The sequence below is a fragment of the Theropithecus gelada genome, chromosome 17 (assembly GCF_003255815.1).
Source record: "Theropithecus gelada isolate Dixy chromosome 17, Tgel_1.0, whole genome shotgun sequence".
Lineage (NCBI taxonomy): Eukaryota > Metazoa > Chordata > Mammalia > Primates > Cercopithecidae > Theropithecus > Theropithecus gelada.
Genome location: NC_037685.1, coordinates 78966838 through 78982043, shown reverse-complemented (window position 1 = coordinate 78982043; position 15206 = coordinate 78966838). Strand labels below are relative to the sequence as shown.

At 39.6% G+C, this 15206-nt stretch overlaps 1 protein-coding gene across 3 annotated transcripts in view; it reads left to right on the top strand.

Annotated features, from left to right (window-relative positions):
- Window positions 1-421: 421 nt before the first annotated feature.
- Window positions 422-15206, top strand: part of SUCLA2 (succinate-CoA ligase ADP-forming beta subunit) — a 70790-nt gene continuing 56005 nt past the window's right edge. For 2 of the 3 annotated variants that reach the window (XM_025364305.1, XM_025364304.1), the window contains exons 1-4: window positions 422-590; window positions 5676-5856; window positions 13067-13166; window positions 13340-13502. In XM_025364305.1, coding sequence (XP_025220090.1) covers window positions 501-590; window positions 5676-5856; window positions 13067-13166; window positions 13340-13502 — 534 coding nt within the window. In that variant the 5' untranslated portion in view covers window positions 422-500. Of the gene's footprint in view, window positions 591-692; window positions 881-5675; window positions 5857-13066; window positions 13167-13339; window positions 13503-15206 lie in introns of those variants that run through there. The other variant, XM_025364306.1, reaches the window with a different exon arrangement.

The window sequence follows — 15206 nt, the reverse complement described above, 5'->3', positions numbered from 1 at the left end:
GTTGCTCACACAAAGCCTGTTTAGTGGTCTCTTCATAGGGACGGGCGTGACACCGACCATCTTCTTCTTGAGCATCACAAGTGGTTTTATTCATTGCTGTAGCCCAAGGACTCAACGCTGTTTAGCACGAAGCAGACACTGGGTAACCATTTCTTGAATGAAACCCATTTTACAGATGAGGCAACTGAGGCTCAGAGAAGTTAAGTTCACACAAGTGGCAGCGCTGGTCACCTTTCCATTGCAATTCACCTGGAAGTGTTCAGGTTGCTTTCTGACTGCAGGGCAGATATTGGGGCTGCAGTGCCCAGTTCCAAAGTTCAAAGTTTGCTCTGCGCCGGCCAGGGAGCTGGTCTAGCAGCTGCAGTGTTAACCCGAGGCCCCGCCCGCAACGGGTGGGGCGAGGCGGGGCGTTGGTGAGCCCTGCAGAGAGGCTGCGCCTTGGGCCGCCTAGCGCCTGTGCGCCTGCGCGGGGTGCCGAGGGGACGGGGTCCGACTCAGAAATGGCGGCCTCCGTGGTCTACGGACGGCTGTTGGCGGTGGCTACCCTTCGGAACCACAGGCCTCGGACAGCCCTGGGGGCCGCTGCTCAGGTAATGCCTTCCAGCCCACTCTCATCTCGAGGATCGGCAGGAGAAAGGGTGAGGTGTGAGGGGTCTCGTGGCCCGACTCGGGGTCACTTCGCCGGCAGTGACATTTTTTGGGTGCCCTGCAAGGCCCTCGGGCTACTTGCCCGGGAGTGCTGCTCGCCAAGACTACGAGCGAGCCCAAGTTTGCGCCGCGCTGCCCCAGCCCTTAGTCCGCGAGGAGCCGGGACGGCCCGGCCGTGGCTGCTCCTGCAGTTTCTGAGGGGTGGGCGGGAGCAGGTGGGCTCTGAGTGAAGGTGAGGGGGTCAGGACAGTCTGCTGCCATTCCCGCGTCTGGCGCGGTGGGCTGAGACTTGAGCGGCCCCTCTTTGGACAGAGGGGAATGCCCTTCAAATGTACTTTTGTGTTTCTTGGGAGCTGTCATAGGTGGGAATGTCAGAGGACCAGCGGTGTTTGCTGACTTGCCTTCTCTGGGGCAAAGTAGGGAAGTCTCCCCTCTCCTCCCAGTAGTTGTATGCTGTTCTACTTGTTAATAGCAGTAATAAGATTATGTTTTCTACCTAACCAGTTGGAGAGGTAAGAAAATATTCTTCTTTTGTATAGCCTTATTTCTGGATAGGCTATAGCATAGTAGTTACTAGCTTTGTTTTGAATATTTGATGTGTGCCAGGTAATGTGCTAAGCGCTTTATGTGTAGTCTCTCAGGTTTTTCAGCAACTGTGAGGAAGTCATTCAATACCTGCATCATTGTTGAACATACTATGGTTAAGAGAACAAGTAATTTGGACTAGGTCATATAGGAGGTAAAATCAGAGCTGAGATTTAATCCCAGAGCTGTCTGGTTCTAAAGCCTGTGTACTTGAGTCGGCTCGACAACTTTGAAAACAAACATCTTTCTTCCAACTTTTACAACAAAAACTTGTGGAAGGGCATTATTGGTGTCCTAAGTCAATTCCAGAGTTTTAGTTTTTTTTTCTGAAGTAACTCTTAATACATGTCATAGTATGCATTGATTTGGGGCCCTCCTGCCGCTACCTTTTTTTTTCTTCATTTTTATTAAAATTCCGCCGGGCGCGGTGGCTTACACCTGTAATCCCAGCACTTTGGGAGGCCGAGGTTGGCGGATCACGAGGTCAGGAGATCGAGAACATCCTGGCTAACACAGTGAAACCCCGTCTCTACTAAAAATACAAAAAAATTAGCCAGGCGTGGTGGTGGGCGCCTGAGGTCCCAGCTACTCGGGAGGCTGAGGCCGGAAAATGGCTTGAACCCGAGAGGTGGAGCTTACAGTGAGCCGAGATCCCGCCACTGCACTACAACCTGGTCGACAGAGCTAGACTCTGTCTCAGACAAATAAACAAAAAGTTGTTCATACTTTCAGCCTAGGGGTAGTGAGTTCTGTGAGTTTGCTTCCCAAAAGAAGGAGTGACTTTTTGGCCTTGAACTTCCTTCTTGTGAGTCTTACAAGAGTGCCATTTAGTTTTTAGAAAATGGGGAATTTGGTGACACATACGTTTTCATTCTAATCAAAATCTTTATCTTTTTGGAAGTTCATTTAAAAGGCTTCATTTCTCCATATGGAAATATCTAGTACTATTTTCATTATTCCAGTTGCTCTCTTCTACCCTGCTGTTAAGAAATGCAGCTCTAGAGTTTGGAAGGACCTTAGTCTAACCCTTTGCTTTTGTAGATGAGGACATAGAAGTACAGAGTCTTAGGAAACTTGTTCAAGGTCACACATTTAATTTAGCAATTTGTTTTCAACATTTTTTTTTTTCCCTTGAGACAGAGCCTTGCTCTGTTGCCCAGGCTGGAGTGCAGTGGCCGGATCTCAGCTCACTGCAAGCTCCGCCTCCCGGGTTCATGCCATTCTCCTGCCTCAGCCTCCCGAGTAGCTGGGACTACAGGCGCCCGTCACCTCGCCCGGCTAATTTTTTGTATTTTTTAGTAGAGACGGGGTTTCACCGTGTTAGTCAGGATAGTCTCGATCTCCTGACCTTGTGATCCGCCCGCCTCGGCCTCCCAAAGTGCTGGGATTACAAGCTTGAGCCACCGCGCCCGGCCTGTTTTCAACGTTTTATTAAGTTCTCTGACCCTCCTCCAATTTCTTGATATCTTTAGCCTAGTGTATCTTCGTTGAAAATACGTATTTCAGCATATGTCTTTGAGAATAAGGACATTCTTCCAAATAACCACAATATAATGATCATACTTAGGAATTCAACATTGCTGTAACATGAATATATATAGTTTAGATTCGGATTTTTCTAGTCATCCCCAAAGTGTTCTTATAGACATTAGATTTTTAAAAATTTAAACTTGGAATCAGACCTTATGACATTTTCTCTGATCCAACTAACCAATTAGGTGCCACCTAGTGATTTACATGCTAGTGACCTATGTATTGCAGTTGTTTATTTACATGCCTGTGAACTCTGTGGCTGGGACCCTGGTGTCTTTATTCTTTTAGTGTCTGTAGTCCACTGTCTGGTACACAGTCATCAAAAAAATATTTGAGTGTGCCGGGCGTAGTGGCTGACACCTGTAATCCCAGCACTTGGAAGGCTGAGGCGGGTGGATCACGAGGTCAGGAGATCGAGACCATCCTGGCTACCATGGTGAAACCCCATCTCTACTAAAAATGAAAAAAAATCAGCAGGGTGTGGTGGCACACGCCTGGGGTCCCAGCTACTCCGGAGGGTGAGACAGGAGAATCGCTTGAACCCAGGACATGGAGGTTGCAGTGAGCCAAGATTGCGCCACTGCGCTCCAGCTTAGGCGACAGAGTGAGACTCAGTCTCGGAAAAAAAAAAAAATTTGAGTGTATGACTATTTTTGCCAGGCTTGTGCTGGTTACTCCCCTACCCACTTATTTTTATTATTATTTTGAGGTATAATTTATGTACAGTAAGATGTACAGCTAAGTAGATAGCTAGATTAATTTTTATGTATGTATTCACCTGTGTAACCATCATCCACATCAAGATATACAATGTTTCCAGCCCTCAGAAGGCTCTCATGTCTTCTCTCTTATCAATACTCCCTGACAGAAGGTAGCAACTAATTCTGACTTCTGTCATCATAGGCTAATTTTGACTGGTTTTGAACTCTGTAAAAATAAATCATGTAAGTATATATTCTTGTTTCTGGCTTCTTTCCCTCTACATTATGTTTGTGAGATTAATCCATTGATAGGTAAGCCATAGCACTTTTTTTCTTTTTATTTTTCTGTAGTATACTATTATATACATATACCATAGTTTATCCATTCTCTTGTTGATGGGCAATCAGCTAATTTCTGTTTTCTGTCTGTTATAAATAAGCCTGCTCTGGACATTTTTATATGTGCCTTTTGATAGATGTAAGGACTAATTTCTTTTTTTTTTTTTTTTTTTGAGATGGAGTTTCGCTCTGTCACTGTCACCCAGACTGGAGTGCAGTGGCACAATTTCGGCTCACTGCAAGCTCTGCCTCACGCCATTCTCCTGCCTCAGACTCCCGTGTAGCTGGGACTACAGGCGCCCGCCAGCACGCCTGGCTAATCTTTTTGTATTTTTGGTAGAGACGGGGTTTCACTGTGTTAGCCATGATGGTTTCCATCTCCTGACCTCATGATCCGCCCGCCTTGGCCTCCCAAAGTGCTGAGATTACAGGTGTGAACCACTGCACCCAGCCAAGGACTAATTTCTATTGATCTATACCCAGGAATGGGATTTCTGAGTCAGAAGGTAGAGGCATGCTAAACAGTAGTTTGAGAGGTTGCTGGCTTTTTTCTTTTTTCTTTTCTCTTTTCTTTCTTTCTTTCTTTTTTTTTTTTTTGTTTTTACTTATTTATTTATTTTTTTAGACAGGGTCTTGCTCTGTTGACCAAGCTGGAGGACAATGGTGAAATCACAGCTCACTGCAGTCTCAAACTCCTGAGCTGAAGCCATCCTCCTGCCTCAGTCTCAGGAGTAGCTGGGATTATATGTGTAAGCTACTGTGCCCATCTTGGTTGCTGGCTTTTAATATTGAAGTGACACTAAATCAAGGAATTGAGCTACCTAAGTCAAATGTTACCAAGGATTTTAGCTTGCTAAGTGAATCAGAAATAAATTGCTATTATATATGATTGATTTGTAAGACTAGTAGTTTTCATAACTGTAGGGTTCTTAAGAATCAACTGAGTGACTTGTTATGAATGCAGATTTCCTTGGGCCCAGTCCAGAGATTCTAATTTTGCAGCTGAGAATGGATCTCAGGAATCAGCAGTTTACAAACAACCCAGTTCATTTTGAGGCAAAAGCTCATGAACCTACTTTAAGAAACAGATTGTTTATTGGATCTCTTTAAATTTAATTCTTATGACATTGTGTGTTTCATATGAACCATGTTTCAGTATACCTCATTCTGTATTGAGATTATGGAAATGTGTGGATAACACTTAAATGCGTGATTCCATTGACCAGTCATAGGGTACAGGCTGCCAGTGGGAAGGAGGTGTGACTTTGGGCAAGTAGTCTCCAGTGAGAGGACTTGGCTGAGAGCTATCAGCAACCAGCACTCCCAGCAGCGGCAGCTGGGGCTATGAATGCCTTGGTCCTGAATGGGGAGTGCTGGGGGGATATGGGCAGCATACTGCAATATCCACTACAGATGAAGCCATGGTTTTGAGTATCGAGTGTATGAAAGAGTAATGGTACCAAATTATTTTATTTTTACATATCTAGTGTCAGGTGACTTGTTAGGTGCTGGAGGAATGGTAGAGAGAAGAAAATTGGGAAGGAGTTTTGGTTTGGTGGAAAAGATGAGATTGGTTTTAGATCTGCTGAATATGGCATTGAGGTAGGACTGCCCTGTAGACCATTGGAGATACGGTAGTAAAGCTGAAATCTAAAATAAAGAAGAGAGATGATAAGGAAATAATTAAAACAACAGTGGTAACAGTGATACTTAGTTGATAGGCTAGCTTTTAGTTTTATGTTGTAATTCAGGTACTCTGAATATTGTACTTTGATAAAACAGTTTTGTTATAGTTATGAAGAACCAAGTAGTTAACAAGACTGACTGCCAAATCACTGTCATATATAAATATGTCCCCAATCTTTCTAGGTTCTGGGAAGTTCTGGATTGTTTAATAACCATGGACTCCAAGTACAGCAGCAACAGCAAAGGAATCTCTCACTACATGAATACATGAGTATGGAATTATTACAAGAAGCTGGTGTCTCCATTCCCAAAGGATGTGTGGCAAAGTCACCAGATGAAGCTTATGCAATTGCCAAAAAATTAGGTACTAAATTAAGAAAAACTTTTGCCACCTTGACATGAGAGCTCTGAGAAGATTTCAAGTTTAGTTTTGGTTTGATAACAACTTTTAACTTTTTTTTTTTAAGTACATTTTCTTTGCTTAAAATAGAAGGTAGAACTTTATGATTATTGAAATTCTAAAATTATTATTGTTATTATTATGCACTCCCATAGTGCCAGTGACGTGGGAGTCCCTTACATTGGCATTAGGAAGCTGAAGTCCTGTTTTTAGTTGGAATATAATTATGGGGAAGGGAATTCTACTACTACTACTCTTAACTACTCTGGAGCTTAAAGGATGGCAGTTGTGATGATTCTTTGGGGAAATGGTGAAGGAAAATCTTAGCTGTTAATGTGCCTATAAGGAGAGGTCCAGTGCTTCCCCTTCCATTTTTTGTCATGAAAAATATGGAACCAAAGGGGAACAAAAAGTAGAGTGCTAGAATGTAAACTCCATGAGAACGGAGTTTCTTTTTCTTGTCTTTCATTTTTTTTGAGACGGAGTTTCATTCTTATCACCCAGGTTGGAGTGCAATAGTGCAATCCTGGCTCACTGCAACCTCCGTTTCCCAGGTTCAAGGGATTTTCCTGCCTCAGCCTCCCAAGTACCTGGTATTACAGGCACCCACCACCATACCCGGCTAATTGTTTTGTATTTTTAGTAGAGATAGGGTTTCACTATGTTGCCCAGGCTGGTCTCAAACTCCTGACCTCGTGATCCGCCCACCTCGGCCTCCCAAAGTGCTGGGATTACAGGTGTGAGCCACCATGCCCAGCCCGAGTTTCTTTTTCTTATTTGTTCACTGATACATCCCAAAATCTTAGAAGAATGCCTTACACTTAGGTAATCAATAAATACTAAATTAATAAATATTAAATGAATTTAATAGTTGCCCATGTTTATTAGCAGATTCCTTTATTGATAACAGAAGCCTTGATAGCTTTTGTTAATTTCAGTTTCTTAAAAAAATTTTGATTTCAGAAAATAAGCTTACATTTTTAAAGATTTAGCATGAAAACATGAGCTGATGTACTAGCTATGCACTGCATTTTCTTTTTAGCAGTATTTTAAATCCCACCAATTTTATGTAGATTAGCATAAGTCATCTCTCTTCTATGTACATTTAATTAATATGACTTTAATATGATTTGTTGAATACTTTGCTTTTATGTTTTTAAAGAAAGATAAGGAACATTTTCAAAGTGTTTGAAATTTTAAAAGTATTCATCTTGGGTAGTACTTATTTGTCTCTAGACTGGATTTTTCTTTCAAAATTAAAGATATATACAAGTTAAGAAAACTGTCAAATAAGCTGTGTTTTTGAATGAGATGACCGTGATTTCCTTGACTTGGAAGCATGATTTTTCATTTATAGTTTGCTAGTTATTATTGTTGTTAATCAGAAAAAATTATTTTAAATCAGATTACAAGCCAACTTTTTATTAAGCAAAAGCTTTGTATAAGTTCATACTAATTGTGGTGAAATTTTTGTTAATTAATGGTGACCTATAGTTGGAACTTCTGCATAATGTTAATAGAACCTGATTTATATATAATTACGTCAGTAAAAACGGTTTTCCCCTTGTTTCCAGATTTCAAAATTCCAAAAAAACCACTTTTTTTAGAGATAGGGTCACTATATTGCCCAGGGTAGTCTCAAACTCCTGGGCTCAAGTGATCCTCCCACCTAGGCCTCTTAAGTAGCTGGAACTACAGGCACATGCCACTGTGCCTATCTATTTTTTGATTGTTATAATTGGTTTCTTTAACTAGTTTTCCATATATTTTCTCATTTAGTCAAATTCCATTGTTTTGTCAGAAAAAATAATTTGCATAGAAACTTTTTCATAAAATGAATAGGATTTATTCAGATGCCAATCTGTTTTGATTATGCCTTATAAAAACTTTTAATGATTCCTAGGTACAGAAGAAAGAAATAATATGTGCAGGATAAACTGTAACTATGAGTATTTCTGGCAAGTTCTCTGGGACTAGAACTCACAAGTAGTAAGAAGCAGGTAGGCAGCTCTGATTTTGAGCCCGCTGGAACAGATACCTTGTTCATTTAGAAAGTGTTTTTTGTCAAAGAATATTGCAAATGATGATTATAGTGTGGGAGTGAGACTAATAATTAACAAGAAAATTTAAATCTAGAGGAGCAGAAATGCTACTTTGTAAAAGATAAATTTAGAAACTTTGACAAAAACATGGAGGACAATTTTGTGTTTTTAGTGAGTCATTGATAACAAAAGATAACGATTATGGGATCTAGTTGCACAAGGTGTAGAATGAGGGACCTTAGAAGTACACCTGGTTTTGTTCATCTAGCTAGCAATTCCCAGTACTGATTCCCAATACTTCAGGGTGATTTTTGCTGTTTAAGTTTCTGCGAAATTCACAAAATGCTAATTCTCATTTCATAAAAACTCTTAACTCAGCGCTTTGCTCAACAAGTGATATAATAGAGTATAAATGCTTTACAGGTGTGCCAAAGTATTGTCTCTCCCCAGTCCTGTGGTGGCAGGAGAAGTTGAGTTAGCATGGGGTTTGGGGCCACTGAGCCTCTCTACCCAGTATTTCCTACCATGTCCATCATTTTCTGTTTGTGTGATGATGTGAAAAAAGTTGAGAGACATTGTCCTGGAGGTAAGTTTTACCTGTTGTGAATAATTGAGGTTAGGAATGGAGGAATGGTTAGAAAGAAATCTAATTCTAATATTTTAAAAGACTATATGCGTCCCCAAAATGAAGGTTGGTGAGCTTGAAGATCATGAACTTTCTGGAATAGATTATCAAAGGGATGGTTGTTAGCACAGATAAATGTAGTAGATATAATTTGGGGTCAGTTTTGAGAGCAAATTATCTCTTTCTAACAGTTCATAATTCAAGAAAATATGATTTTAGTAAGGATTTGGCAGAATTTCTGTTGTTGTTTTGTTTCTGAGATGGTGTCTTGTTCTGTCACCCAGGCTGGAGTGCGGTGGTGCGATCATGGCTCATTGCAGCTTTGACCTCCTGGGCTCAAGCGACTTCTCCCGTCTCAGCCTGCTGAGTGGCTGGGACTATAGGTGTGCTCTACCATGCCTGGCTAAGTGTTGTATTTTTTCTTGAGATGGGGTTTCACCATATTGCCCAGGCTGGTTTCAAACTCCTAGGCTCAAGCAGCCCACCCACTCTTGGCTTCCCAAAGTGCTGGAACTACAGGCATGAGCCACTGCGCCTGGGCACAGATTTGGCAGAATTTTTAGAATTTCCCTATTGACTATAGAAAGATAGTTTGGCTTCTAGTATATTTAAGATGGAATCCCTATCTGGTTGAATAGATACATGTAAAGGATGCTGATTAATGAATGTCAGTCTGGAGGGAGATTTCTAATGGCATATAATAGGACTTTACCTTCTTTTTTTCTTCTTCTAAATATTTATTAGTTAGATGCCTGTATATAAGGAATGCTTAAAATGTTTGTGAGTGACTAACGGTAGGTGGGATAGTGATTGTGTTTTAGAGAGACAGTCTTGGGATCCAAAAAATATCTTGTCTGACTAGAACAAAGTGCCAAATGTAGTAAGACTGCAGGCTGTATGAGGGCAGGAGAGGTCTCACTCACTGTTGTATCTACAGCAGTAGCACAGTGTCTGGTATATAGATGAACCTGTTGAGTGAATTAATGGAATTGAATAAAATATTTGTTTCAACCAGTTGTCCTCAGACTTCTCTTATCCTTCTTCCCTTCTTGATAGTTGATGAGACTGTATTTTATGAATTTTTTTTTTTTTTTTTGCTTTCGTTGTGAAGGGCTTTTTTTTTTTTTTTAAAGGAACTTTTGAAGAATCATCTTTTGCCCTTAAAGACTTTATATTCCTAAAGAAAGGAAATTGACACTTTGTGGGGAAGAGAAGAACATTCTGTCTTGCAAAATGTTTTTGAAAAAATAGAGCTTCATTACTCTTACTTAATAGGTCAGTGTGTTAAGTTAGTGTGTTAAGTTCCCAGTTTAATGAATAGGAATGATTGAATTTAGCTCAGTAAAGTACAGTGTTAACTATGTTTTTTACATTACATTTGCATTGTTTGCATTGTAGTTATCTTCTTTGGATATAAACAAGTATTTCTTTGGATATAAACAAATACTTAAAGTGCTGGAAAACCAGGACTTGACAGGTAAACAGAAACAGGTGGAATAAATAGTGGCTGCTCCTTTCCGTTTGGATATAAACTCTCTAATTTGCCACAGTTCAGAGACTACCTGTAGTATTCTCCATAAGAACGTAATTGTTTGTTTCAAGGAAATTTCTAAGTTATTTCTATTCATTACCTAATATTAGTTGTGATACCTTGTGAATGGTAGAGACAGGCTCATTGAAAAGAGTCTGTCTTATCTAAACAAGGTACTTTTTCTAATCAGCTCTAATTGTAGTACTGTACACCCAGTTTTTCCAGTTCTGAGTTTTCGTAAGAGCAGTGAAAAATCCAGATTTATAAGAATTCTGTTCATATTTTTAAATGTTCCTTTATTCCAACATTCAGCAAAATATTATGTGCTAGGAACTCTCCCAGACGCTTATTAACATTATGAATAAAATAAAGATTCTGCCCTCCTGGTCCTCTTTTCTAGTGAGGAAGCAAAACAACAAATGATATATGTAAGAAAATTACTTATGTACGAAGGTGATGAATTCTGTGGCGGAAAGAAGTGGAGTAGGTAAGGGGGATTGGTCACAGGTGGGCAGGTTAGTAGGGTAAGCTTCATGGGCAACATGAGATTTAAAGAGAAACTTGAAGGATCGGGGGCTTTTCTTTCCCAAATGGACACCTAGTGAAGAGTATTCTAGGCAGAGGGTGCATTAGAGCCAAGTCCTGAAGGCAGGAACATGCCCAGGAATAGTGAGGAACTATAGCGCAGTTGGAACTGAGTGAGCAACAGGGAGGGCCTAAGAGATAAAAAGGGTAGAGAGTATTATAGGGTGTAGAGGGTATTATAGGGTCTTCTAGGCCATTGTAAGGACTTTCTCATATATATACTCTGAGTGAGATTGGCATTCAGTGCAAGGTTTTAAGTAAAGGAATGGTGTGCCTGCTTTGGCTGCTGCCTTGAGAATATTCTGTAGGGGACAAAGGTCATATAGGTAAGAGATAGTGGTAGTTGGGATCAGAGTCTAAATTGGAGGTGATGAGGAATGGTGAAGATTCTGGATTAATTTGAAGATAAAACCAGTATGATTTCCTGGCTGAATGGAAGTGGGGTTTGAGAAAGACAAGTTTTTTAAACACTCTCTTGACTGACTATGCACAGGGTCATGATCTGGTTTAAATAGCATGCATTTCTGATGAAGGCTTACATCAGTAATTTTCTAAATGGTCTTTTAAAATAATTGTTAATGTGTAAACTTTAGGTTATTTTTGTTTGGTTTCAAACTCCATTTCCTACCTCATTTATTTGGTTGGTTCATTCTGCCTGATAAGTGCGTCGTGGAGTGACATCCTAGTTGTAGAGGACCCTACTTCAGTCTGTTCAAATCCATGTCTATGGAATAGTTGTTATATCCCAGAGACTGCCTTGTGCTTGGGATAAAGTGAATACAATGAGACCTTTAGCCCTGATCTCAAAGGTTAATTTTTTTGCCATAATGTATCATTGGTACCACACTGCCAGTATGGGCAAAATGCTATGAGAGGCAAAATGAGGAGGCTCTGAAATTCTGCCTGTCTGGTAGACAGAGGATGCCTTTGTAAGAGGTATTATTCTTATTTTTTAACTGATACATAATATTTTTGGGGTACATGTGATATTTTGTTACATGCATAGAGTGTGTAATGATCAAGTCAGGGCATTTAGGATACCCATCACCCAGAGCGTTTACTCTTTTGAGACAGTCTTGCTCTGTCCTCCAGGAGGGAGTGCAGTGGCGCAATCCTGGCCCATTGCAACCTCTGCTTCCCGGGTTCGAGCGATTCTTGTGCCTCAGCCTCCCAGGTAGCTGGGATTACAGACGTGCACCACCATGCCCGGCTAATTTTTGTATTTTTAATAGAGACGAGATTTCGCCATGTTGGCTGGTCTGATCTTGAACTCCTGGCCTCATGTGATCTGCCTGCTTCAGCCTCTCAGAGTGCTGGGATTATAGGAGTGAGCCACTGCTCCTGGCCCATTTACTCTTGATCATGAATGATGAGTACTATCTAGGCTAAACAGCTAGTTTGCTGGTTTTCCACAGCAAATTAGAAAGGAGAGGAAAAGGGATAAATAGTAATCAGTCTACCTGTTGAAGAAGAAAAATTCAGTCCATTTATTTAAAAATATGCATAAGCTTTGCAAGCATAGCATTCTGAAATCTTTTGATACAGATACTTTAATAACTCCTGATAGTACTACTCATGCAGTACTGCTCAATAATGTATTTTAATAGAACTTTCGCTTAGTGGGACAGTATAAATCAGTGTCAATACTGTGGTAATATCCCCCAAGTCATGACATATTTCTGCTATAGCATATGCAACTCAAATATTCTCAGGACAGCAAGTTTACATGTGATTAGAGAGGGAGGGAAGTGTTAGGAAGACATGAAATTCAATTTTATACTTTTAATACTTTCCAAAGTTCCAGATGACATTTTCCAAAGTGTCAAGGAATGGTTAAATTATTTTCGGTTTACTCTAAGAAATGGTTTAATGTAAGTGACTAATTTTGAAAATTGTGGATCTTTTAGACAGTGATTATTTTAGTGTTCTAATCTAGAAAGTCTACATAGGCCGGGCGCGGTGGCTCACACCTATAATCCCAGCACTTTCGGAGGCCGAGACGGGCAGATCACAGGGTCAGGAGATCGAGACCATCCTGGGTAACACAGTGAAACCCCGTCTCTACTAAAAGTACAAAAAATTAGCTGAGTGTGGTGGCGGGCGCCTGTAGTCCCAGCTACTCGGGAGGCTGAGGCAGGAGAATGGCATGAACCTGGGAGGCGGAACTTGCAGTGAGCCGAGATCCCACCACTGCACTCCAGCCTGGGCGATAGAGCGAGACTCCGTCTCAAAAAAAAAAAGAAAATCTACATAAACAGAATGCCTCATTTTTGGACATTGTGAATAAATTAGACTTGATTTAATACCACCTGTCAATATGTATGTTAAATAACAAAATACTATGGCATGCTGCTCCATGCTTCACATTTAATAAGAGTGTTTTTCTTCTAGGTTCAAAAGATGTTGTGATAAAGGCGCAGGTCTTAGCTGGTGGTAGAGGAAAAGGAACGTTTGAAAGTGGCCTCAAAGGAGGAGTGAAGATAGTTTTCTCGTAAGTCATATTTTTTAAGGATAAATCATCCTTGTTAAACATTGATTAAAGATTGCTTATTGAATTGATAAAAATACTGAAATTTAAATATTAGATAAAATTTTGGCTATTATGTGGATTTGCTTTTTCTCAACTGGAGGAAAGAAAAATTTGAGTTATTTTTCTTCTTTTAGTCCAGAAGAAGCAAAAGCTGTTTCTTCACAAATGATTGGGAAAAAATTGTTTACCAAGCAAACAGGAGAAAAGGGCAGAATATGCAATCAAGTATTGGTCTGTGAGCGGAAATATCCCAGGAGAGAATACTACTTTGCAATAACAATGGAAAGGTCATTTCAAGTGAGTAATTGCAGACATGATACATAGAGGATAAATTTATGACATTCAATTTCAAAAGTTGATTATTGTTTTTATTTATGTGGGAAAGATTTTAAAAGTACAAACTGAAATCTGTATGTCGTGAGCATGATATGTCATTTAAAAAACAGCTTTGTTATGCCATAAAATTTGATGTATAATATCATGATTTTAAAATCATAGGAAAAATTCTGTTGTAATAAACTTCATGGGATTCTCAAATTGTTAATTCACTAACAGCAGCTTAAATCATCTCTGGATCATCTCCAGATTGAGAAAATAATATCTAGTATAGTAAAATATTCTAATGAAAGAGAAAGTCGCTGAACCCACTAGAAGAGTGTGTATCCATTGCATCATCTTCTGTTTTCTCAACTTTTTTTTTTTTTTTTTTTTTTTAATAGTTTGGGGGATTTGTTTCACTATATGATTCAATATTTGGTAATTTGAGGGATGACATTAAGTAGCAAACAATATGATTTTAAGGAGTATTACATTAGCACAGCTCTCCTCTTTATTGGAACCTAAAATGTTGAAGCTTCTGGTGAAGAGAAAATCCCTTTATAGACCTGGTGTTTGGAGAGAGCATTGATAATCATTTTATACTAGAATTATCTGTTTTTTGAGGGTATTAGTTAGGTTTTACAAGCTGAATCTGTGTGTTAACTAGCTTTTTTTTTTGAGAGGGAGTCTCGCACTCTCACCCAGGCTGGCTTGCAGTGGTGCCATCTCGGCTTACTGCAAGCTCTACCTCCTGGGTTCACGCCATTCTCCTGCCTCAGCCTCTCGAGTAGCTGGGACTCCAAGTGCCTGCCACCACACCCGGCTAATTTTTTGTATTTTTAGTAGAGACGGGGTTTCACCGTGTTAGCCAGGATGGTCTCGATCTCCTGACCTTGTGATCCGCCTGCCTCGGCCTCCCAAAGTGCTGGGATTACAGGAGTGAGCCACTGTGCCCAGCCAGAACTAGCTTGTTTTTTTGAAGCAACTGAGTATATATTTGAAAGCTCCAGTAAGGATTTGATGTAGAACATTAATTGTGTAGAATTTAGAGTAATAAAAATTTTAAGGGTCATGAAAATAATTTTCTTATGTAGAATAGCTTTTTAAAAAATAACAGCTTTCTATATTGTGATTTTTCTTACTTGCAATTAAATCTTCTATTAATGTTTGAGTGATAGGTCTTTTGCAACTTTTAATTTTTATAAGGTATATAAAATCTTAAGATAATAACACTAGATGGTAGTAAAAATCCACTCAGAATATAAAATTAAGAAGCATTGTTTTATTCTCAAGTGATATTCTATGTGGTAGAATTTAGTTTGTAAGTTATTTTAAAAATCCCATGATAGTAACCTCATATATTACCCAAAATTTACATAAATCACATTTTTACACATTGACTTATTTTCACTACATTTTATTTTTCTTTTCGTTGACATTATATATCAGCATCTGTCATTTTGTTAGTTATGTTTTTACTTTTTGTTATAGTAGCCAGAAACAAGGTATAAATACCTGGATGAATTGAGATAGGAGTTCTCTATCCATAGTAATTCATCTTTATTGTAGTAAAGGTAGCATAATGAATATGTATCCTTAAAGATATGTTAAGGCATTTGGGAAAAGGATCAAATTTGAGTTCATCTTAAGAACTTGAATTTTCTGACAACTATTTAGTCTTGT